The sequence below is a fragment of the Berkeleyomyces rouxiae genome (genome assembly GCF_048999995.1).
Source record: "Berkeleyomyces rouxiae strain 22BRR77 chromosome Unknown BrBRR77_ptg000005l, whole genome shotgun sequence".
Taxonomy (NCBI): domain Eukaryota; kingdom Fungi; phylum Ascomycota; class Sordariomycetes; order Microascales; family Ceratocystidaceae; genus Berkeleyomyces; species Berkeleyomyces rouxiae.
Genome location: NW_027396495.1, coordinates 2,015,816 through 2,040,335, shown reverse-complemented (window position 1 = coordinate 2,040,335; position 24,520 = coordinate 2,015,816). Strand labels below are relative to the sequence as shown.

At 49.6% G+C, this 24,520-nt stretch overlaps 6 protein-coding genes across 6 annotated transcripts; 3 read left to right on the top strand and 3 right to left on the bottom strand.

Annotated features, from left to right (window-relative positions):
* Positions 1 to 1,491: 1,491 nt before the first annotated feature.
* On the top strand, positions 1,492 to 2,578 carry BROUX77_005733 (uncharacterized protein; the record flags this gene model as incomplete). The annotated part of the gene is made up of 2 exons (XM_073750639.1): positions 1,492 to 1,596; positions 1,679 to 2,578. The coding sequence occupies 2 exons, from the start codon at positions 1,492 to 1,494 to the stop codon at positions 2,576 to 2,578; spliced, it is 1,005 nt and encodes a 334-aa protein (XP_073604619.1).
* Positions 2,579 to 3,416: 838 nt separating this feature from the next.
* BROUX77_005732 (uncharacterized protein) lies at positions 3,417 to 3,971 on the bottom strand (the record flags this gene model as incomplete). Its single annotated transcript, XM_073750638.1, has 1 exon — positions 3,417 to 3,971. One exon carries the CDS (start codon positions 3,969 to 3,971, stop codon positions 3,417 to 3,419), a length of 555 nt encoding a protein of 184 aa, XP_073604618.1.
* A 4,340-nt stretch (positions 3,972 to 8,311) lies between these two features.
* On the top strand, positions 8,312 to 9,262 carry BROUX77_005731 (uncharacterized protein; the record flags this gene model as incomplete). The annotated part of the gene is made up of 2 exons (XM_073750637.1): positions 8,312 to 8,326; positions 8,405 to 9,262. The coding sequence occupies 2 exons, from the start codon at positions 8,312 to 8,314 to the stop codon at positions 9,260 to 9,262; spliced, it is 873 nt and encodes a 290-aa protein (XP_073604617.1).
* Positions 9,263 to 13,759: 4,497 nt separating this feature from the next.
* BROUX77_005730 (uncharacterized protein) lies at positions 13,760 to 14,713 on the top strand (the record flags this gene model as incomplete). The annotated part of the gene is made up of 2 exons (XM_073750636.1): positions 13,760 to 13,789; positions 13,853 to 14,713. The coding sequence occupies 2 exons, from the start codon at positions 13,760 to 13,762 to the stop codon at positions 14,711 to 14,713; spliced, it is 891 nt and encodes a 296-aa protein (XP_073604616.1).
* A 359-nt stretch (positions 14,714 to 15,072) lies between these two features.
* Positions 15,073 to 17,631, bottom strand: BROUX77_005729 (uncharacterized protein; the record flags this gene model as incomplete). The annotated part of the gene is made up of 6 exons (XM_073750635.1): positions 15,073 to 16,184; positions 16,599 to 16,661; positions 16,733 to 16,861; positions 16,924 to 17,366; positions 17,434 to 17,520; positions 17,600 to 17,631. 6 exons carry the CDS (start codon positions 17,629 to 17,631, stop codon positions 15,073 to 15,075), a joined length of 1,866 nt encoding a protein of 621 aa, XP_073604615.1.
* A 1,898-nt stretch (positions 17,632 to 19,529) lies between these two features.
* Positions 19,530 to 24,466, bottom strand: BROUX77_005728 (uncharacterized protein; the record flags this gene model as incomplete). The annotated part of the gene is made up of 2 exons (XM_073750634.1): positions 19,530 to 20,837; positions 20,912 to 24,466. The coding sequence occupies 2 exons, from the start codon at positions 24,464 to 24,466 to the stop codon at positions 19,530 to 19,532; spliced, it is 4,863 nt and encodes a 1,620-aa protein (XP_073604614.1).
* Between the last annotated feature and the right edge of the window lie 54 nt (positions 24,467 to 24,520).

The following is a 24,520-nucleotide window of genomic DNA, read 5'->3' as shown; positions in this document are numbered from 1 at the left end:
CGGTGCATTCAGTTTGCCATTGTGCGGTGAAGGTGTGAAAGAGCTCCAATGGCCGATGCATGCGGACACTTGTACAGACGTATGCATAACATACTAGCTTGCATATTAACCCGTACCATAACAGTGGCATTTAACTAATTACCTGCTAAGCCGAGTCTCCAACACAGGCCAACCCGGTCACTTGACTCGCAGCTCTTGGCTTTGTTCTCAGGTAAGAGCAAGTCTACTTTGGTGGTCCTGTGACAAGCTGCTCGTTTGACTAAGAGCATGGGAGGAAAGATTGGCACAGCGAAGGCGGGGGAAGACAGCTAGCCAGAGGCGATCACGAGAAGAGAAAAACATGACACATACAAGGAACGCAGGGACAAGCTACCTCGTGAGCGGAAGATCACAAAACCACTCGTGCAGAAAATGCATATACACACGGCTGCACCGTCATGTTCCAGGCGGCCACGGTAAGGATAAAGGGGGTGGGGAGAGAGGTTCGCACACACACATGCACACGCTCCCTCTTTGTAGAGCTTAGGCCGCTCCGCGCAACGAAGCTAGGACATCGGGCCTGAAGACAGCGTGCCGTCGCCACGGCAGGCACACAGAATGAGCGGTGTTTGTAGAATCGGTAGCATTAACTAACAAAAATGCTTAAGATGTGCTGCCATATTGAACATTATTGTTCCATGCTTCAAAGAAGACGACGGCGAAAAAATGTCTCTTGTAACTATGTGTCGTCATGTACCTTTGTATACTTGGGTTCAGGGACTCGACGTAACTCTGCCCCATAAATCCTTGACGCCAATCGCCGAAGGCAAGGCAAAAACGGAGGGCCCAGAATTACCAGAGAAAGGAGAAAAAAGACCATCAAGATAAGATAAGCTCAAATGACTGATGCATAGATACTTGTTCTACTGTATAACTAAGCACAGCTGATTACAAGTACCACTCAGTCAGGAACAAGGAAAGGGCGATGGCCATGATCAAATTAGTTCCGCAGTAAGCAGAGAAAAAAACCCGCAGGATTGAAGGTGGCCCCCCCACCCCACCCCGGGCTTCTCTGTCTGGTTCTGCCTTCACCATTGGTCCAGGGCAGTCTCCATATTTTTGCGCGCCTTCTACTTGCCGGCGGCCGAAAGCTGGAAACGGGTAACTCCTAGTCCGAGTGTACCTAGAAGGGAAGGCAAGAAGCTCAAGAAGCGAAGTGGGCACGCCGGATTTTGCGCATTGGAAAAGAAAAAAGGGCAGCTGCGATTTAGGGACTCGGCTAAGAGCGGGTTCTATCCATACTCGGCCATTTCTGATTTTATTTATAACGGTAACCTTGGTTCTGAATTCTGTGTCATTTGCCTTCCTTACAATCTTTGTTTTCTTTCATCTCTCAAAGCAGATAGTTATCGGCAGACTTGAGCTTTACCTTTTCATACTTCGTCTTTCCCACTCCAGAATACTTTTGTTCCAAAAACCCTTAACTAGAACTCTTCTTATTATCATCTCACAATGGGCTCTCTCACCAACGGCGTCCTCAGCTCCAAGACTGATAACAAGTTCCTCTCTCAGCCCGAGGATGTAGCTGTTGTTGCTATGGGCTTTGCTGGTGGCCAGGTAAGAAGTGACTTTACTAGCTACAACTGAGAAGTGATGCGCCGGACGCTGATGCTAACCTTGCTTTCTTTTCCTCCCACAGGGCAAATCCGGCGTTGACACCGGCCCTGGCGCTCTCTTCGAAGCCGGCCTTTTGGATGAGCTTAGCACTGATCTTGGCTACAACCTTCATGGTGACCGGGAAGCTCGCATTTACTCTCAGGCTGATCCTGAGGCCGACCAGCCTTACCGCAACATGAAGAAGCCTCGCTACGTCTCAGATACCACTAAGGAGATCTGCGAGCAGGTCTACAACCACGCCAAGGAAGGCCGCATGTTGCTCACCGTTGGTGGCGACCACTCTGTTGCTATCGGTACCATCGGCGGTACTGCCAAGGCCATCCGTGAGCGCTTCAACGGCCGCCGCGAGCTGGCTGTAGTGTGGGTTGACGCCCACGCTGACATTAACACGCCCGAGACTTCCGATTCAGGCAACATCCATGGTATGCCCGTCGCCTTCCTTACTGGTATCGCCAAGTCGGAGGACCCCAATATGTTTGGCTGGCTCGGCCCTGAGCACATGATCTCCCCCACCAAGCTGGTCTACATTGGCCTGCGCGACGTTGACGCCGGAGAGAAGAAGATCCTGGCTGAGAATGGCATCAAGGCCTTCAGCATGTACCATGTTGATAAGTACGGTATTGGCAAGGTCGTCGAACAGGCTCTGGCTCACATTGGTGCCGACACTCCTATTCACCTGTCCTTTGATATTGACGGTCTTGACCCCATCTGGGCCCCGGCCACTGGTACTCCCGTCCGTGGTGGTTTGACCATGCGTGAGGGCAACTACATCTGTGAGGCGCTGCATCAGACCAACTGCCTTGTGGCCATGGACCTGGTTGAGGTTAACCCCGACCTCAAGAAGAGCGAGGACGAGGGCTCAAGCACCCTGCGTGCTGCCAAGTCGCTCATCCGCTCAGCTCTGGGTGATAGCCTGCTGTAAAGTGAGCATGGCAGTTTTTCATCTTTCCACTTTACTTGCATTGAAAACGCCGCCTGCTTTTTTGTCTCTATATCATTACTACCACCTTTAACTTTACCACCCATCTAGCTTTCGAACTTTTTTACGAAAAGAGAAACACAACATATACACTAGACGAACGAAATATTGCCGCCCGACCAATCCTTATGTCACCAGTTTTCCGTATACAGATGACTGTTAGGGACAAAGTCAATGCTATCACTCTCGGAGGCATTTGCGGCAGGACAAAGAAAAGAAAGAGGCAACTCTTCTTCCGTTCCATGCTCTGCCGAAGCACTTGGATACACTCAAGGGGGGTTGCGATAATGTTTTAACAAATCTTTGAGCATTTTCTTTTTTTTCTTTTATCTTTTCTTTTTTTTTGCTTTGTTTTCTTACTAGCGCAGTATTCATACATCGATTTGGTTTTGTTTGGAATCCGGGCTATAACGCCATGTTGAGCAACCGATTCATTATGTCTTCTCCAAAATAGAGGAGATCATTCGCAATTTAGGGAGGGCCTTTATATTCATGGGAAAGAAGATGTTACGTCAGATCCACGCAATAGTTTGACATTCAATACATACTTCATGAAGAAAACAAAACGGTACGCTAATTGAAATGAACATATATTTATGAAATTTCCATGTACAGTGTGCTAGAGTGACAATTCAGTCCAGCACAGTTTAATTGCATCGTCTATCGTGTACCACTAAATGTTTTGTGTAACCAATTTTGAAGCTATCCTCTTTTCTCTAACTAGAGACAAGAGAGAACAAATCTTTGGCCCTCCACCTGGACTCTGCCTAGATAAAATATCTTAGTTCTTGCCAGCAGCGGCAGCAATAGCAGGGCCAAGGAAGGGGCCAATGTAGTCGCCCTTGCCCAACTCGACACCTTTGCTGCGCAGAATGGAATAGGCGGTGGTGATGTGGAACTGCATGTTGGGCAGGACGAAACCGCCAGCAAGACCACCAACAGTGACCTTATGGGTGATGACAGGGCCCAGCTTAAGGGTGATGATCTTCTCGCGGGCGGCGTCGACCTCCTCAGGGGTCAGGGTCTCCAGTTGGGCGACAGCAGCCTTGATGGCCTCCTCAACGGCAGCGAAGGAGGTAAGCTTGGCGCCGTCGACGGAGGCATTCTCAACACCGCGCACGTGGCCGACAAAGGTCTGGATCAAGTCAGCGACCATCTGGAGCTGGAAGGACAGAGGGAACATGTCAGGCGCCAGGCGGGTCTCGGCGAGGAGGGTGGCCTGGTCAGTGGAGTTCTTCTCGGCCCATTCCTTGCCCTTGGCGACAATGTTGAGGGCAGCAGTAGCGCTCGCCTTCAGGGGCATGACAGAAACGAGGAAGAAAGAAATAGCAGACATTGTGAATAGATGTATAAGTGTGGATTGAGTGAGACTCGGGATATGATTGGATGAGATTGTGTGTAAGTAAGAGTGAGGTGTGAGTTAAAATGAGGTGATAGTTGATAATGATGAGGTGATTTTGCCGACTTTACAGATGCGAGGAAAGCCCTCCTATTTGTATGTTTAGGAAATCTGTCTGTCGATGGGATGTATTTGCCATGCATGCGTGGAACGGGTCTTAGCCCTGTTGGATTCAGGTTGCTCCTTGTGTTTCGTCTGATTAACTCTGCTTAATCGAAAGACTCACGATGACCAAGCCACCCCAAGACAATAACCTGGCCTTTGAAACCAAAAACCACCCACTGACTAAAGCCGTTTGCCATCCTTTTGCGGACTTCCTAGACGGATGTGAAATCCAATCCTTCCTCTTGGTGCTTGTTTGGGGGCATTCTCACAAGAGCTTGCTTATAATAGGACCCCTCCTTGAGGTCGAGTCTTATTGTAAATAATCCAAATACAGTACTAAGACGAGGTCTTGGCATTTGTCAGCGGGCGTCGTGAACAATATCCACCACCAAACTGAATTACTGGCCAATGTATGCAGAGTAGAAGTCTTAGCTAATCATGCAGTTAGATGCTGACGAAGGCTATTGACAGGGGTTTATGGAGCTTATGGATCAGCCTGCGCGCGCGTATTTGTTATCCGCGCGCCGACTTAGCCTCCGTGGTTATTCGCGTATGCACAAATCCTATATATTTTATTTATGCAGTCAATTATGAACAAATATGGTTGCACAAGTACTGTACTTCAAAAACGATGATAGATAATTATAGGAAGACATGTTGCCTAGTTGGAAGTCCAAGTCGTGCTAGTATGTCCAAGGGCTATTTAACTATCTTCTCTGGGTCGGAGGTTAGATTCACAGGTTTGTTATTATGTATTTACTCCTCCCCCCCCCCCCCCCCCCCACCAAAAAAAAAAAAAACACAGTCAAGTGGCACCGAACTAGCTTCCGGGCGGATGGTTACAACTCTCCGACACCTCGCTTCATCCAGAGTTTCAATGCCATGGGTCCTGTTTATCCGATTGTCGGGTGTGCCCTCTATGAATCAACCCGTATCGGGCCGCTTGTGCCCTGTCCTGTATTTATTCAATCCGCAAGCCTGTGATACTAGCACTATTGTGGTCCGCACTTCCGCCACAAGCAAAACAAGCAATATAAAAAAGATAGCATCCGAAACAAAACAAAACAATGCAACGTACAGGGGAAAGAGAAATATTTTGAGGGAGAAATAAATAGAGCTTCAATGCTATCTCATACTCTTCCGGTCGATGGTTTACGGTTCATGCCTAATATTATTGACGGCGGAATTGAGTTGAGTCTTCTCGCTTACTTCCAGGCTGGCTCATGTAGTAGTGTGAAGCTGTCTATATGATCTCACGTTATCAAGGGCTTCGGCGCGTCAGAACTCTTTTCATGATGGCTTATCCCGTGTTTGGTCCCTATTGACAAAGTTTACACCCATACTCTGACTCAAGCCTTCCAGTATCTTTTTGCCAACGGCCATCTTTAGCTCACTTGTTGTGATGATCGGACCGTAATGGTCCACACCTACTGACACACATGTGCCATATGTTGATATGTGTAACGACTTCTACGCAAACCTCCACGTGTATAGCAGAAGGCATACTTACCCCGTTATCATGTTAATGCTAGCTTCTTGGCAAGTTACTTATAGGAACTGTTCTTCATTTACACATACAACTGTGTACTGTCTATCTACGCAGGTCTACAAAGATGAAGGCCATTTGTTGTGGTAGGACGTTCAAAACGTTCCACAAGGGCGATTATCGATACCGCGTTGATAAGATAAGAAAATATCTCCAGGTACGTGTCGTCAGGACTGGGGATCGGGGTCCGAAAAAACTGTATTACCCGAAGTATCAGCAACTGGCGGGACGGACTTGTCTTTCCAGGGCGGACTACCCTTAGTGCAAATGTACACCTGTACTTTGAGAGCCGCTCAACAACTTTCTCCTTCATCATGCCATTAGAGGACGATGCACAAGTACATTGTTACTTGTACAGGCCAGTATTGGGCCAACAATAATGGTGGTTGGAGGGAAGGGAATGGCAAGCGAGAGCCTGATGTGGTGTGAAGTTTCGCGGAGTTTGCATTTCGACCACCGAGACTCCGCAGGCCACGGAGAGCTGTAAGGAGTGAGGCTGGCGGTTTTCTTCGTCTTGTCTATACAACGCCAATACTCTGTTATTCCGCATGCTTGTCAAGACAGCTGTCGTCGAACTCTCCAAACTCGTAGCGTTTTTGTCTGTCTTTGAATCGACACCAACAAGTCCGACATGTCTCAAAATGGGTAGTTAGTAAATTGTTATGTCCGCTACCTCGGTCTAAAACTAAACACCGGCAACTATTTTAACCCGAAGACAAATGTCTCATGAGAGATTTAAACACGGTTTTCTACAACCCCCTTTTCAACAGAGCCTCAATCGAATGAAGCGGGGTCGCAAATGCCACGACAGTTCGCAATTCTCACACATGCGCAATGACAAGACGGTGGCGGCAGTCAATAATTCAGGGCTGACGGACGGACGAGCTTTTTTTTCTCCACTAACTACTACTCTTGCATTTGTTTTTAGTACTTGAAACTCTATACAATATCGGGTAACCGTTGGGGGGGAAGAAAGGGGACGATCTCGCAAGGCGAGCCCGAAGCGGCTTTTGCATCGAACTTTGGGTCTCTACCCGACCAACTTACTTGTGTGATGCTTTGTTCTCTTACTTGTCCCCTCGCCTGTGGCGTTATGCCGGGCAACCAACCAGTTCATTCTTATCAGATCTAAAACGATGGATACCTCAGACCGATTGCATTTTTGGAACAGGCACCTGCCTTTTTTGGACAAATAAGGCGACCTCGACCACAAATGACACTTGCATTTACCTAGGTTAGAATGTGAACAAAAAAGGAAACTACACCAAGGCATGGATTTTCCGTGTCCTCTTTAGAGTCGTACATACTTGAGCCTCTGTCTGATCTTGTAAGAGCCAGAATCGAAATTCGTAAAACAGCCACAAGCCCCTATACATCTTCACACCCAAAGGGTCGATGGCAAACGTGGAAAGCCCCGCGGAAAAGCCCCGCATCTCACTTCACACAAGTGAGGTCAAAATATATATTTGCATCTCGGGAGCAATTACCAGATTTCCTACACAAGCCGGGCCAAAAGTGGGTTCTTATCGCTTGTGCTAACAAGCTTTCATATTTGTACGACTGTAGTTATAAAGGATCTATAAACTAGAAGATAGAAGAAAGAAAAAAAGCCTACCATGAAACTGGATTCGACCGAATTATGGACGACTTCAGCCGAACTATGGTTATTTAACTTCAGTCGAGGGAATGAAAGAACAGCAACAGCCGAAGATTGTTTGGTTGAGTAGTGAAAGCGTCATGAGAAACAACCCCTCCCCTCAGACTAGCAAGCCCCTTTAAAGCGCATAATACATGTAACTAAACAATGTATTGGTGTTCCTTTCTCCCTTGGCCAGGCCATGTTTTTGGGCAGTTTCTTAGGCTGCCTATCCAAACACAACTGCGATAGTTCCTCTAAGTCCAGAAGAAGGGCTTGCCGGTAGTTGAGCAGTCAGTTGGCAGTTCTTAATATCCCAAGCCAAGAAGTTCCGCCTGGGCGCTCAAGGCGGCAGCGTTGCCAGCTATGCAACTGGACAAGCGCAGTTAGGCGCTGTAGAGTCGGGGAAGCGCAGTTACAGAAGCGCATGTAGGAAAAAAGGCAACCACCGTCCGGCAGTGCGTGATCTGGCTAGATACACCGACATGGGCACAGGTCTAGCTGGACACACCTGTCTAAGCTAACTGATACACTAGTCCAAGCTGTAAGGTTGATAGCATAATATCAATGCGGGCGATTGGGTCACTGTATACTTGAGCACCAAGCATTTTGGTGATTTGAAATGAGTGGCGAGTCGGGTTGCCTGTTGTTTTCGTGTATGTGTATTTCATAATGTCGTCCGGTAGAGGTTGAGTAAGCAAATCCTTCGGAATTACAAACAACCGGGAGAGAGAACTTAGCTAGCATACGCAACTATCTATGGTTTCACGGCAATGAATAGCGCAAGTCAGGGCAACAGATAAAACATCTGGAACTTGACCACATGCCCTGACTCTGCCAGAAAAAAGTATAGGAGGGCTGCTATCGCCGCCAAATAGAGAGCATTTTAGTCTCGACAATCAACTCACAATAACACAACTTCTTCTATCTTCAGCTCTTCTTCGCCATCTTCATTCTATCCAACTCTATCAACCTTCATATCCACTCACAATGTCTATCAAGAACGTCGCTATTATTAGTATATGTACTAATATCTTCCCTTCCTCTTGCTCTTGTCTATATTTACTAACATTTCTGTCCTAGGCTTCTGGTAACCTCGGTTCTCCCGTCACCAAGGCCCTGCTCAAGCACGGCTTCAACGTCACTGCTATCTCGCGCCCCGAGTCCACTTCCACCTTCCCCGAGGGTGTATCTGTCAAGAAGGTCGATCTGTCCTCCGAGGCTGCTCTGACTGATGCTTTCAAGGGCCAGGATGCCGTCATCTCCCTGATCGCCACCAGAGAAATCTCTAAGCAGAACGTTATTGCCGATGCTGCCGCTGCCGCTGGCGTCAAGCGCTACATTCCTTCCGAGTTCGGTGTCAACTCCGGCCAGGTTGCCGGTACCCACCTGCAGGCTGCTGTTGGTAGCAAGGCCGAGCACATCACCTACATCACCGCCCTGGCCCAGAAGACCCCCGGCTTCACCTGGACTGGTATCACTTGCGGCTCCTTCTTTGACTGGTGCTGGAAGATCAAGCTGTTTGGCTTTGACACCCAGGCCAAGTCTGCCGCCATCATTGATTCTGGCAACGAGCGCTTCGCTGCCTCTACTCTGGCCGATGTTGGTAAGGGTGTTGCCGGTATTCTGTCCCACCTGTCCGAGACCGCCAACAAGTACGTGGCCATTCAGACCTTCGAGACCAGCCAGAACGAGATCCTCGCCGCGCTCGAGAAGATTACCGGCGACAAGTACTCGATCCTCAACGTCAAGGCTGCCGAAGTCGTCAAGATGGGTAATGAGCTTCTCGCCAAGAATGACATGGGTGGCTTTATCCACTACCTGTCCCACTGGACCTTTGCCGATGGCGGTAACCACAAGAACTCGGCTGACATTCTGATCAACGATATCATTGGCCTGAAACAGAGCTCGGTGGAGGATGTTATCAAGACCCTGGTCTAAGCACAGCAACAGATTACCATAATCACTGTAACAAGAATTTGTTCTAGCAAGCAGGTATTCTAGCACAGTCACGAACTAAATGTTAAATTGATAATCTTAACATCAAATGTCCAAGACGAAACGGTTTCGTGACATCTCAGAGTGACTGTTGTGCACTTCACATTGTATATATGCCGTAGCTCATACAAGTAAACAATACCTTGCGCAACACAAGTTTCATATGGCTAACATGCATTCTCCTTTCACTAATAAGTAACTTTTAATGTCCAAATAATCACACTGCGGTTATACGGTATACACACTGGTTAGAAGTCATGTAAGCACCTTGAGGTGCTAGCCCTGGTCCCAACCCACTTAGTACCTTGTATATAGTTATCGTGATGGATGGAATGAGGCTGGAGAAGGAGAAGAATAGAAGAACTAGCTGATCTTTTCTCCATTCCTTGTAAGTAAGAACCGTACGACGTCTATTCCGTACTTTTCCCTGTAAGTAGGACAGGATTCAACCCACATCTGAATACAGATGCCTATTTGCGTTGAATATTATACCCCGTCCACATCATGTTGGGCAGGCAAATAGCAGCAGAGAGCGCCAACCAAATATCTCGATGGAGTAAAAAACCGGGAAAGCAAACAACCAGTTGATCAGGCCAAGCCCAAATGACGCCGCCAGTGCCTGGAACTGCGAAAACAGAAATCTGAAGAAGTTGATGAAAATATGTATTATAAGCAAATAAAACTAAAGCTAACAAAATTGAGATAGAGGAAAAATCTCAAAGTCCACATCATCTAAGTACCTGCTTGTACCCTTTATATAGGTACGGGCTGGGTTCAGTTGGACCCACTCCATGAATCACATTGAGGAGAGGGGTTCACCAATCATTTGGCCTATGTTGGTTATGTGTCCGAGACCACGTGACCGGGTAACCCTGAGCGCCTCGTAACAAAATCTGGGGAACCCCGGCAAGAGCCCAAAAAGAAATATCGATTCAAGCAAAGTGAGTCAACCCTAACAACAAACAAACGCATTGTGGGATGCAAAAAAAGGCAGGAGCGGGAGAAAACATGAGACGAAAACTATGAAAGACATTGAGATAGCAGAGGTCTTCTTTTGACAATAGGAGCATGGCAGACAAGATTACCTCCTCTACGGATCGCATCAGCACATTACGGTGTAAGATAGATGCGATCTACAATACCCTTTGTCAGTGGTTTAGCAGGGGAACACCACCAGTCCGAAGCCGCCTGAATGCTAGGGCAAACCCAAGTCCCCGGAACGAGCGGGTAGAAAGGCTAGCCAAAGAATAGGCCAAGCTCCTCGAGACTCTGACCACACAGATGTCTCTCGCGCAAGCCAAGCGCTAAGGGAGGCAGTGGCTGTACAGTCAAACATGCGAGTAGCAATAGAGATAGGAGATGCATAGCCACCTAAAGACAAGCTCCAAGGCCCCGAAAGTATGGAAGCATCCGCACATGGGCATCGGAAAAAAGATAGCAGGCGCGATCCTGAGCCTGCTTTAAGCCAATGGAGACTTCACCAGCTACCATAGGTGGCTCAAGAACGAGTCAGCGGCTCTCACCTGCGCCAAATATGAAGCTGGGAAAGAACCGGAGTACCTGCGAGGCTATGCGACCCGCGATAAGCGGCTGCGGCCCCGCTTCATAAACCCGGCCCTCACCGACCGAGGTTTCATGTACCTCCCGAAGAGCCACACCTCCAGGATCTCCCGAGCGACTAGGAATGGTACGGTAAGTCGTCCACCACGGTACCAGAACTACGCTTTTGGCTTCCGCTCTCTTGGTTCTTTCTTTTGTCATGGGTGTGTCTTTCTGCGCTTGAGGAGGCTTCTCATTTCTGCATTTTCTGTCATGTCTTTTTACCTTTGTCTTCCCGTGTTACTATGTAATTGCATAGTTAGTTATCCTTCATCCCCATAACTTTGTTTCGGTTCCCGGCTATATCTCGGAATAATAGTCTACAGTCGCCGGCCCGACCTGGGAGTATTCGCTACATGTTGTAGCTGTGCCCCGATGTACCACCTGTCTTTTAGCTAAATAGTAAGCCGACGGTCAGTGTTTCCTGATGTGAAAGAATTAGTTAAGATGTTAAGGAATACAACGACAACATTCGCAGTTAGCGGACTTGTGTTTTCAAGACGGACTACCCTTCGTGAAGATGTGTATCTGTACTTTGAGAACTACTTAACAACCTTCTTCTTCATCATGGCATTGGAGAACTGTGTACAAGTATTTACATACTTGTAGTTACATGCCAAGATTAGGCGAACAATAATGGTGGTTGGGGAGAAGGGAATGGCAAGCGAGAGTCTTGATGTGGTGCGAAGTTTCACGGAGTTTGCATTTCAACTACGAGCAACACTGCGTAGGGCACGGAGAGTGTAAGGAGTGAGGCTGGTGATTTTATTCGTCTTGTCTATACTCTGTTATTCTGCATGCTTGCCAAGACAGCCGTTTTCGAACTCTCCAAGCTCAGAGTCTTTTTGTCTGTATTTGGATTGACACTCGCAAGTCCGACATGTCTCAATGGGTGGTAAATTGTTATGTCCGCTACCCTAGTCCAAAGCCAAACACTGACAACTATCTCAACCCCAAGACAAACGTCTCATGAGAGATTTAAACACGGTTTTCTACAACCCCCTTTTCAACAGAGCCTCAATCGAATGAAGCGGGGCTGCAAATATCACGACAGCTCGCACTGATCATATTTGCGCAATGATAAGACGGTGGTGGCAGACGGTAATTCAGGGCTGACGGACGGACGAACGAGCTTTTTCTTTTGGCACTACTCCATTTACATTTGTTTGTAGTACTTGAAACTCCATACAACATCGGGTAATCGTTGGGGAGAAGAAAGGGGACGATTCCGCAAAGCGAGCCCGACGCGGCTTTTGTATTGAACATCGGGTCTTTATTCGAACAGCTTAATTCCGTGATGCCTTGCTTCTTTCGCCCTCTCGCTTGTGGTGTTACGCCGGGTAATCAGTCCGTCCATAGTTATCAGATTTCAAACAATGGACACTTCAGAGTCATTGCATTTTTAGAGCAGATAACTGCCCTTTTTTTGGCGAGCGGAGCGACCTCGACCCGACCTCGAGAGCAAATCGGAGTTGCCCTTGCCTTGATTGAACTGTGAGGGAAAAACTGGAGGGAACTACTCCAAAGCACGGAGTCTCTCTGTGTCCCTTTTATAGTCGCACATACTTGAGACTTTGGTTTTGCAAGAGCCACCATCGAAATCCATGGAACAGCTATAAGCCCCCAATGCATCTTCACACCCAGAATGTTGTTGGCAAAGGGGGGAAGGCCCCTGCGGAAAACCCCCGCATCTCACTCTACACAACCGACGGAAGGAAATGGCGGGGGCAATTGCCAGATTTCCTGTTCAAGTCAAGTCCCTGGCAAAAAGTGGGGCTTGTCGCCCGCGCTAACCAACTTTCGTATTTGTACGATGGGGAGTTAGACTGAGAAGAAAAAAGAAGTAAAATAAGCCTCTCGGAAACAAGCTTCGGTCGAACGAGCTGTAGCTAATGAGCTCTGACTAGCATAATAAAACAACGACAACGAAATATGGATCAGTCGATCGGTAAAACTGTCGTGGGGTCCAACCCCTCTGCTTAGGCGCACATCCCCCTTTGCAGTACATGGCTATTACATGCAAGAAATGTACTGGTGTTCTTTTCTCCCTTGGCCAAGACTTGTTTCTGGGCGGTTTCTTACAGTGCCTGACGGGCACAACTCCGGTAGCTCCTCTAAGTCCGGGAGAAAGGCTTAACCGCAGCCGAGCAAGCCAGTTGCAGCTCTTCTTAGCCGAAGCCAAGAGGCTCCGCCTAGGCACTCAAGGCGGCAGAGTTGGGCGCCATGCAGCCGGACAAGCGCAGCCAGGGAAATAGGTGCAACAGTCCCGTAGTGGGGACAAGAAGGACTAGATACACGACCATGGCCACAAATCTGACTGGACAATCTGGCCGAGAGTAACGGATTAATTGGTGTGAGCTGTGAGCTTGGTGGCGTAATACTAATGCGTAGTATTAGGTGATTGTATATTCCAGTATGAAGCTTCATGATGATTTGAAATCAGTAACGAGTCTGTTTGTATGTTGTTTTTTTGTGTGTATATTTCATCATGTCGTCCAGTCCAGGTTGAGTAAGCAAATCCTTTGGAGCCGCAGACCTGTTCATGCATTACAAACAACCAGGAGAGAGTGCTTGGCTGAAATAGGCATCTATCAGTGGTTTCACGCAAGTACGCAGTATGCATGAAGACACCAGAAACAGCACTTGTAACTTGGCCCGATGCCGTGAATATGGCAGAGAAAAAGTATAAGAGGGCTGCCATCGCCGCCAAATAGAGAGCATTTTAGTCTCGACAATCAACTCACAATAACACAACTTCTTCTATCTTCAGCTCTTCTTCACCATCTTCATTCTATCCAACTTTCCATTTTACAACTCTATCAACCTTCACATCCACTCACAATGTCTGTCAAGAACGTCGCTATTATTGGTGTATGTACTAATATCTTCCCTTCCTCTTGCTCTTGTCTATATTTACTAACATTTCTGTCCTAGGCTTCTGGTAACCTCGGTTCTCCCGTCACCAAGGCCCTGCTCAAGCACGGCTTCAACGTCACTGCTATCTCGCGCCCCGAGTCCACTTCCACCTTCCCCGAGGGTGTATCTGTCAAGAAGGTCGATCTGTCCTCCGAGGCTGCTCTGACTGATGCTTTCAAGGGCCAGGATGCCGTCATCTCCCTGATCGCCACCAGAGAAATCTCTAAGCAGAACGTTATTGCCGATGCTGCCGCTGCCGCTGGCGTCAAGCGCTACATTCCTTCCGAGTTCGGTGTCAACTCCGGCCAGGTTGCCGGTACCCACCTGCAGGCTGCTGTTGGTAGCAAGGCCGAGCACATCACCTACATCACCGCCCTGGCCCAGAAGACCCCCGGCTTCACCTGGACTGGTGTCACTTGCGGCTCCTTCTTTGACTGGTGCTGGAAGATCAAGCTGTTTGGCTTTGACACCGAGGCCAAGTCTGCCGCCATCATTGATTCTGGCAACGAGCGCTTCGCTGCCTCTACTCTGGCCGATGTTGGTGAGGGTGTTGCCGGTATTCTGTCCCACCTGTCCGAGACCGCCAACAAGTACGTGGCCATTCAGACCTTCGAGACCAGCCAGAACGAGATCCTCGCCGCGCTCGAGAAGATTACCGGCGACAAGTACTCGATCCTCAACGTCAAGGCTTCCGATGTTATCAAGAAGGGTGACGAGCGCCTGGCTCAGAACGACTTCTTTGGCGCCTTTGTCGACTACCTGGCCCACTGGAACTTTGCCGATGGTGGCAACCACAAGAACTCGGCTGATATCCTTATCAACGATGTCATTGGTCTGAAGCAGAGCTCGGTGGAGGACGTTCTTAAGACTCTGGTCTAAGCGATGGGTTACCGCCATCATAGCAAGCGATGTGTGTGTCTTTTGTTTTATCTTCCAACAGGAATGTGTTCTAGCAAGCAGGTATTCTAGCACAGTCATGAACTGAATGTTCAACTTGACAATCTTAATGTCATCAACAACTATACAAGATCAATGATTTCGTGACATCTCAGAGTGACTTTGATACACTCCCCTTTTTGCATGTACCGTAGCTTATACAAGTAACTGATAGTTTCTGTAACACAAGCTTGACATGGCTAACATTATCATTTTACTGAGAACCAGCTTCCCAATAATGTTTCCTATTGACATGAAATACCCTACGCTTTGGTTGCCAACACGACTAGGTGTCATCTCCGCTACTTTAGATCCTTAGTCTCCGTTTTCGCTTGCCGCCGTGTCTCCTCGTACTGGGACAGCTGGTACAGCGGTCTGATTTCAGCACTCTTGTTACGCAGAAGGTATCGCTTGTACCAGTACGGCAAGACTTCGTTGAACTGGTACTTGATAAACTTGCGTACTGGCACCGCAAACACCCAGTCAAGCTCCTCAAGCGTGCGCTGCTTCGTCTCGGGCACCCACAGGAAGATCATGATGAAAGCAATAGCATTGAAGCCAGCATACACCATGAACGAGCCTACTGTGCCGGCCTTGTCGAGCATGTATGGGAACGTGATGCTAAGCAAAGCTGCACAGCCCAGACAGACAGCAACCGACAGACCCATGCCAACCTCTCTGTGTGACAATGGGTATACCTCGGCAGCATACACGAATGGAACGGGGCCTTCTCCAGGTGAGTAGAACATGGCAAACATGTATACAAACATTGCGACTGTGGCCAGACGCGCAGTTCCATCAAGCAGAGTGCAGAGACCAGCAGCCATCAGCGTCCACATCATGTTGGGGAAGGTAAATAGTAGCAGAGAGCGTCGACCAAATGTGTCGATAGTGTAAAAGGCCGGGAACGCAAACAACCAGTTGATCAGGCCAAACCCAAACGACGCTGCCAGTGCCTGGAACTCCGAAAATCCCGAGTCTTCGAAGATGGTTGACGAGTAGAAGGCAATGATGTTGATTCCGCAAAGCTGCTGTGCGAGCATGACCGTAACAGCAGACAGATTAGCACGGCGAACACGAGGGATCGTAAATAGCTCTGCCACACGCTTAAAGTAGTGGCTGTTCTGCATGATCTTGCCCTCGATAGCCAGCTGGGCGTGAATACTGTACATGTCACGTGCGGCCTGAATAGGGTCATTTCGCAGCTGAATAATAGACTTCCAAGCGTCAGTATAGCGGCCCTTTTTCATCAGCCAGCGCGGCGATTCGGGACACAAGTATATCAGAGCCATGAGCGGGATTGCAGGAAGACCGGGTGCACCAAGCATCAGACGCCAGTTAATGTCACTCGAGATGTTATAGACGGCCATATTAAAAGCAGTGCCAAGGAAGATGCCAAAGGCAGTCCACATTTCTAGGGTCCCAGTTAGTAATCATCGTGAAACAGGATAAGCTTATGGTGAAAATAGGCATAATAACCATGGCCAAGAGAAAAAAAACAAATATAACGGGGTGTGAGAAAACAAGGTGGGAGCAAAAGGGGGAAGTGCGGAGAAAAAGCCCCGGCAGTTGCGCAAAGAGAAAACAGAAATCTGGGGAAGCCCGGCAAGAGCCGAAGAGGCAACAACTAAAAAAGAAATCGCTGATTCAAGCAATGTGGGGAAACCCAACAACAAACGAATGCATCGTGAGATGTAAAAAAAAAAGGCAGGAGCGGGAGAAAACATGAGACGAAAACTGTAAAAAGTGGGGATCCGCCAACGACGACTTTGTGCTCTGCGAGTCTCATTTTGCAGTTGAGTTTTGAAATAAAATTGATTGTACTTACGCCATGACATGACTAGCGCACCGCGGATGGCGGCCGGCGAGTTTTCAGCTGCATAAATCGGGACTGTTGAAGGTGTTGTGTATCAGCAGCTGAGGGGAAAAGATGGAGACGTGGGGAAAGGACTCTCTACTAACCAGTCGACGCCTTGATACCCATGCCAATACCCATTAGAAGTCGGGTAACCAGCTGTTGCTGCCAAGTCTGCGCAAAAGCAGACCCGATCAGCGGCCAGAGGCAAAAGTTGGCAGACACAAAAATAACACCTAAATGAACAGAGTTAGCGACATAACTAAAAAGCACACTTTCACAAAGGGTCCACACTTGCCTCGTCGACCAAGGTAGTAGTTCGCCGGATCTGACAGCCAGCAGCCTAATGCGGCGCAGGCAATGTATGGGCCGGCGTTTATCACGCCAACCAGAAGCTTGTCTTCCTTGATTCCATAGTGCTGAGGAAAAAACAGATTGGCTCCGTTGCTACCGGTTTGATCCCAGCCCTGAACGGCAGCGCCAATGGAGCATGTGGAAATGGTCAGTAGCAGCTTACGAGGCATGCGCCAGCGGTGCTCGACCTCATCTGAAAGGGCTGTCTTTTCAATCTCAGACAGAGCCTCGCGACCACCAATATCCGCGTAGGCTGTAGGGTTCTGGGCAACGAGAGCGCCACGGCGAAAGACCTCCGTGTGCTCGGTGAGATTGTGCTCGCGTACGAAATCATCGACGTCGCGCATCAGTGTATTGTATGGAATACCCTCGAGCGGATTACGGATCCTAGTGGCCAGTGGAAGGCAGGTGAGTATGTTGAAGCCGAACGTTGGGCATATCAGGACGGACTTACTTGGCCTCCAGGTTATTATCCAGATCTAAGTGATCTGTTGTAGTTCGACCAAGCTCTTCATGATGCAATGTCGTGGCCTTGGTGTCACTATATTCAAGGCATATTAGACGATGTAAAGGTGGTTATGGGCAGGATCATGTGTAGCAAGTGATTCATGGACACTTACACCGCGTGAATGGGTTCTTTTTCTGTGCTCATCTTTGTTCAATTGAGCAGAAATGAAGGGCACAAGCAATGATGGAATGTTGATGTTGAAGCAGCTCAACACTTGAACTTCACAAGGAGACAGAATGTGGGAAACGCATTGTTTATATAGTTGCACCTAGACACGCACTCGGACGCGCACTTGTAGTTGTACATGGACAAAATACCCGCCCACAAACATGGGCATACTCCCAGCAGAGCACCGAGTGCCATTGAGCTTAGCGGATTTATTGTCAGCGTGCTGTCTACTTCCATTGATCCACGGCCATCCATCTAGCACAAGAGACTTGGCTACGAACAGTTACTACTGCAAAAAAAAAAGTGCCAGTACATTCCCGCTTTTGGCACCTAACAGAAGAGGCTGGATAGCCGATAAGACAGATGCCGGGCGGCTGTGGGAGAGTTACATTTATGTCTCCATTCTTTTTCGTGTTCTCAACGTTTTCATCCAGTCATGGAGGAGGTTGTAGTGTCTGTGGTGATGTTCTTATTGGTCTTTGGTTTCTATGTACAAAAACACGGTCTGAAGCACTGCGATGGCCATGTACTCGTATATATGCAGGTGGTATTCATTCACAAGTTTGCCCATGTAGATGCCTTCATACACGAATACTTGCCTCTCCTCTCCCTCTGTCCACTTCCCTCCCCCGCAGTGATCCTCTTTATTCTCGTCATCACCACAACCACGACGGAAAAAGAAACAACAGGGCAAAAAGAAAATAGACGCGATCCAACAACGCCTCGAGCCCCAAAGTGTAACACTGTGCCATCCCGGTCCACTAGGCACTGTCTCTACACAAAATCAACGTCTGCGTCCTACTCTGTCAGTGACGTCAACAAGTCCCTTTCGCACTGTGGCAGCAAAACTAGTCAACCAGCTAGCACATGCCAAATCCGCAGGAACTTTTGGTAACAAGGCGCTACGAGACAACGGCAGAGCGTTCGCCAACGTTGCGTCACCCTAATATTCCTTTTTTCTCTTCCCCATGCTGGTGTTTCGAGTCAAGCCCTAGCTCGCCTCGGTCAGCTCTTTTGTCGCATTCCTCCGCATCGTCAAAGATAAGCTTGATTAAACCTCGTTCCTGTGGCCGTTTTCGCTTGCTGTGTGAACCCTCAACGCGTCCTGGCCCTATTCCTGCGCTTTCGGCTCTTCTCGGCCAACTCCCAAAGTCGCCCGCCCCAAAGGAAGCACGCCAACCAACGCCAACGGGCCTTACGTGAACCAAAGGTAACAACGCTTCGTTCCCAGTCGTGCTCCCTGCTCCTTGATCTCTCTACCTTGCCTCCTGGAGCCATTGTCACACCATCAAAAGTGTGGAGGTGACTTACAAATAGAAATCCACCCCACAGAGCTACCCCAAAACCTCGTGTCAACTCGGAGATGCATGTGAAGGTACGGTTCCTGTGTCGTCGCAAGCGCTCTTTGTCCCCTTTTATTGTGCAGGGAGAAAACGCCGCAGTAACGCCGAGCCCGCGTCCTTTCAAACTACTCTGACAGGTCTTGGGCTGCTTTCTGATCCCTCGTTACTGCCGTGATCTTATAAAGTCCGGGGTAAAGCCTAACTTTGACGTTCCCCATGGGGAAATAGAGACTGTTTGTGTGGTGGTACGTTAGATTGTGGAATAGATTTAGGGTTGGCAGGTACATTCGCCTGTAAGTGTTGTTGTGGGCTTTAACCCTATACCTCAAGATGTCTTCCATGAGCGTCGTTCTATCTCCCAAGTAAATCAAGTCAATGAAACAAAGCATAGAGTGAACACGCTCATCCCAAGCAAGAAAATAAAAGATACGAACAATAGAAAAAAAACTCCCCGAAACCTGCTTCCGTTTCTAGCAAAAGACTAAATAGATGTCCTTTTTGCTCTTCCCCTGTCTCTGATCTCACTCCCATTTAATCCTCACTTCGCTTCATCTTGGACCGTAGCTCGCGGTTCTCCGTCTCCAGCCCACCGAGCCGCATGCGCGCCGCCTTGCGATCCTGATTGCGCGCCTCGCGCTCCATGACCAACTTCTTCTCCATCTCCTTGAGCCGCAGGATAAGCCGGGTGTCGTCGCCATCTCCGTCACCCATACCGTCACTCATGCCATGGCCCGTGGCCGTCTCTGGCCGCGCCACCATCTCCATACCCACGCCAAAGCTGTTGCTGGCGCTGTGCGGATGGCCGTGGGTGTGGCCGTGGGATGTCGACGGCACGGGAATTGAGCTAGACGACTTGCCGCTCATATGGTGGTGGGGTGAGAGCGATGAGGATGACCGTGAGCTTGTTGACGGCCGCATAAGGCTAGGCATTTTGCGGTTACGTTCCTTGTCGCGTGGGCCTGTGGGGATGCCTGGAGACGGCGATCCACCAATGATTTCCGCTACCTGAGCTGCCGTTTCTGCTGAGCCGCCTGTGTAGGCTGCTCCAGCACGCGCACGCACCTCAGTGGCTGTGCGCAGAGTGGTGTTTTCAACCTTGAGCTGGCGGTAAGCTTCTTCCAGGCGCGAGTAGCGGCTCTGCATCTCCACGGCACCCATGTTTGCAAGGCCGGCTGGAATCGAATTGTTGGCAATGCCGTTACGCACCAACATTTCCAGACGATCAAGCTTCTTGATTCGACCCTCAAGGTTGTTCTCCAGCGCCTGATATTCGCGCCACAGATCACGCTCGACGCTCTTGATGCGCGCCGAGAACTTGGTCATCATGGCCTCAATGGTCTTGACTGCACCCAGGAGATTCTTGCTGAAACCAGGCAGCATCGTCGAAATACTCTCGACAGATGGCAGAGCGCGGCCGTTAATTAGGGAGTTGTTCATGGCCCAGTCAGTACCACACAGCCCCGACAGCCGCGTCCACATGATGAGCAACAGATTATTCCGTTCCGTGAGTTGCTCCTTCAAGGTGGTCTCGAGCGTGGCAATCTTCTTCTTGTCACCCGACCGCATCATTTCAAGCTCCTGAATGCGCCCCTCCATCGTAGAAGCCGTGCGTGCTACATGATGATGTGTATTCTGGAAAGTCTCGTAGGCATTCTTGGTGTTGCGATGGGCCTGTCGTTCCTTCTCCAAAATGTCGGCCAGCTTGCGCGACTCGAGAGCCTGGGACTCGAGGATAGAGTCGCGGTTCTTGACGATGCGTTCCTTCTCAACGAGGGCTGCCTTAGACAAGTCAAGTTCGCGGATGGTGTCTTCGTTTTGGCGTTGCAGATTAGCAATGGACTAGGCAGAGGGGAAGACAGGTTAGTAAATGATCAATCTGCATAAAATGAATGCTCAGGATGTTCTCTGCTTACCTTGAGAAGGCTAGATCTAGTGCCATTCAAGTCGCCAAGTGCCACGCGCAAGTTATTCTCTAGCTCCATTAGGCGCTCCTTCCACTCTGTCGCCTCTACCTCTCGCGATGTCAGCATCTTGCGCAGGCGTCGTGCCTCGTCTTGCGCCGTGGTAGCCTCGCGGTTCAGCTCGTTGACAAACTGCTGCACCTCCTCCTTTTCTTTGGTAGCCACAAGCTCGCGCTGTTGCCTTTCGCTAGATAGTCGTTGGTCAAGCTCTTTAACACGGTCCTTTTCGTCGCGTAGACTCTGCTGGGTGTTGGCTAGTGCTGCTTCAAGATCGCCGATGCGGATCTTATCTGACTCTTGCTCCTCACGCAGGAAAGCAATCTCGCCAGCTGATGACTCCTGTTGCACTCCAAGACGGTTGGACTTTTCATTTGCCTCAAGCAGCTTATGCTCTAGGTCTTCAAGCTCCTTGTTGGAAGACTCCAATTCAGCCTCCATCTCGCGAATGCGTCGTAACTTCTCCTCAGCGTCATCTTCAAGTCGAACTACGGCCTCGCTCATTCGACGCATTTCCGCTTGTAGTGCCTCAAAGTTTTCGGCACGTTCCGTAAGCTCAACTGTTAAACGTTGGATTTCGGCTGTATGTTGGTCGGCTTCAGATTCTAGCGCATCAATTTCCTCTTGTGCCTCCTTGCGCAGAGCCTCGAATTCGGCTTCCATCTCAGCCTGTTCGCCAAGGGCCTCGTCACGTTCTGCCTGGAGAGCTACAAGATCGTTCATTGCAATGTCCATATCCTCTTGTAGGCCCATAAGAAGCCCGTCGGATTGTTTTCGAGCTTCGATGGCAACCTCAAAGTCTTGCATGCACTTCTCCAACTCTAGGCTCAGTTCCTGGTTTTGCAGCTTCATGCCATTGAGGTTGTCACGAAGACCAGCAATAGTGTTTTCAAGCTCCTCTCGGTCGGGATCTTCTTCGACGGCCGTTATCTGCGTGCCACTAGCACGGGAATGCGCTCTCTCACGGACGCCTGCCCGAGAAGCCGACCGATCCAGTAAGCTGTCTACGGTAGAGGGTGCCGGATTTCCGCGACGTTGCGCCATCTTGAGGTCCTCGATCTCCTGGTAAAGGCGTTCCTTTTCCCGATTGCGCGACGTCAGCATTGAAGTCTGAGCACCAACCTCGCGTCTCAACTCAGCGTTTTCATGACGGAGCTGTTCGCTCTCGCGGCGGAGCTCATCAACCATGCTGGCTGATCCTGCCAACGTGGACTTGTCAAGTTCAATTGACATTTCGCTCATCGGACGCATAGGTGACCCTTGGTGCTGGCCGTTGATGTTCTTCTTTGAGCCGGCATTCATCTCTTGTTGTCGGAGGCGGAAAAGCTCATCACGAAGGCGGCGGTTGTCTTCATCAGCCTGTTCGCGGCGAGATGTTTCTTGTTCCAGCAGGTCCTTCCACACATCAGTTTCCTCTTGGCGGCCAAGGCTTTCACCGGGCGCGCGCTCACTCAGGGTCCGTATCATTTCTGACATGCGGCGCTTCTCGTTGTCCTTGTTGAGAACCTCCAGCTTGAGCTTCTCAATATGCAAAACGTACTCTTCGACACGCTCACGAAGAAAAAGGAGTTCTTCTTGTCGTTCATTGGCCACCTCATCGTCCTCGTCGGAATCGCCGCTGCGACCAGTGCTGGGTCTCTGTTCTTCTTCCTCCTTGAGCTGCTTTTCGAGTTGCTTGATGCGCTTGCGCATAGCCTTGGCGTCACGTTGGGTAATTGCCAACGTAGTCTTGAGGTCGACGTTTTCGGATATCATTTGTTTGATGCCTTCTTCGGAGAGTCTATCTAAGCGATCTTTAAGAAACATAACTTTAAGCTTGAGATCAAAATTCTCTTTAGACAGGCGCTCAATGGTACTGCTCTGCTCACGCAGAGTTAGGTTTTTGCCAGCAGCAGAACGCCCAATTCCCAAATTAAAGGACTCTGATATTTTGCGAGGAGTGGCCAAGTCGCCCTTGAACTTGTATTCTTCGACAAGATTATCAGGAACCTGAACGTTGCGCACATGACGCGCAATGACAGTGTCGGTCGGAGGGTTGAGATGATCTGACTTTGGCTTAGGCGTCGTCGGAAGGTCCTCGTCAATGCGAGGCAGTGGGAGCCCATCTTCGCCCAGGCGCCCCATTTGCTGGTCCATCATCTTATTCTCGTCAATAGCAGAGTTCATAGAAGCCATGCTGATGGTCCGAGACATGGACATGGCATTTTGAATTGTCCGAGACGGATTTGCTGAGTTGGCAGCTAGAGTGGCTGTAGCGGCCAAGGCGACAGACTTGGAATTACCTGTTCCAGCTTCGATGGTAACATCGCTGGCGTTATCCTCGAGGTCATTTTCGGATTCAGTATCTTGGGCGTTGGTGTCAAAATTCTTTTGCGCAACAAATGGTGATGAAAGCACCGCCTTGGGACCGTTGGAGGGCTCCGCGGGCTGTGTCGTATCTATGTGTGTCGTAGTGTTTGTTGCATTCCGGCTTCTTAGGTATTTGGGTCGCTTGGAGCCCCGACTAGTGCCACCGGCAACAAAATTAGAGTCAAGTGACTGTCTGGCCGATCGCGCCGTGTAGCCAGAGCGGTTGCTCATTATAGAATCTTCCTCCATGTAACTGTTTTCGCTCTCCTCCGCAGTTTTGTCGGGTTGTTCACTATTGTTGTAAGACACAGGGTGGCTTCCAGAGACAGCAGGTGCTTCCGAGTCGGAGGATCCCTTGGCCAAGCTATCAAGGCTTACATCTTCCTGTCCCGCTTGATTGTCTGACCCGGGTGGGAAGGATACGCTTGAAGTGTGGGGAGACGCGACAATGTTTGAGGGAGTTTGTTTTTCGAGATAATTATGGGATGAGTTCGTACCAGCACTGGGGTCTATGTGAAGGCTTGGGTTCTTTTGAGCGTATTGAAAGGGTGTCTGCACAACTGAATTGGTCAACTCGCGGAGTGGAGAGGGTTGCGCTACATGTAGAGGCGGTGGTGCAACTCGAGACTGCGGCGTAGGCGATGGGGGAGCAGCATCTGCTGAAGGATTAAAAGTATCATCGGCACTCTTGTGTTTGTAAACAGGCAGAGGCGACATTTCGGGCATAAAGCTGGATTCAACATCCTGGAGGTGGGCGCGTACAGCGTCTTCGTTCATGGTGTCGCCGATAAGGCGCGAGTCGGCCATGATGCTCAATTCGTCGGCATGTGGGAGGGGCGGTAGCAAAGAGAAATTGGGGTGTTGTGTATGTGCGAGACGGATGGGAAGTTGATGGTTGCTGTGCTGCGGTTGTTGTTGTTGTAGGTGATTCTGATGGTCTGATGTCTGTTGTTCGGAGAGCTGGCCTGTGCCGTCCTGGTGCTGATCTAACGCGGCATCTTCGTCAAGTTGGTGCGGCTGGTCGTTTACAGCTATGGTCGCGGCCATGGTGGTGTTTATAGCGGGCTGCAATAAGGCTGATTCAGCTGATGCAGGATTGGGGGCGACAGGTTGGCCTGGCGCAGTGTCTGGGACAGCCGCAGCGTCGGTCGATTGGTCCATAGAGCCAGGCGCAACGGGAGGGTGCCAGTAGAATCCCCCGAAATGACAGCAGTT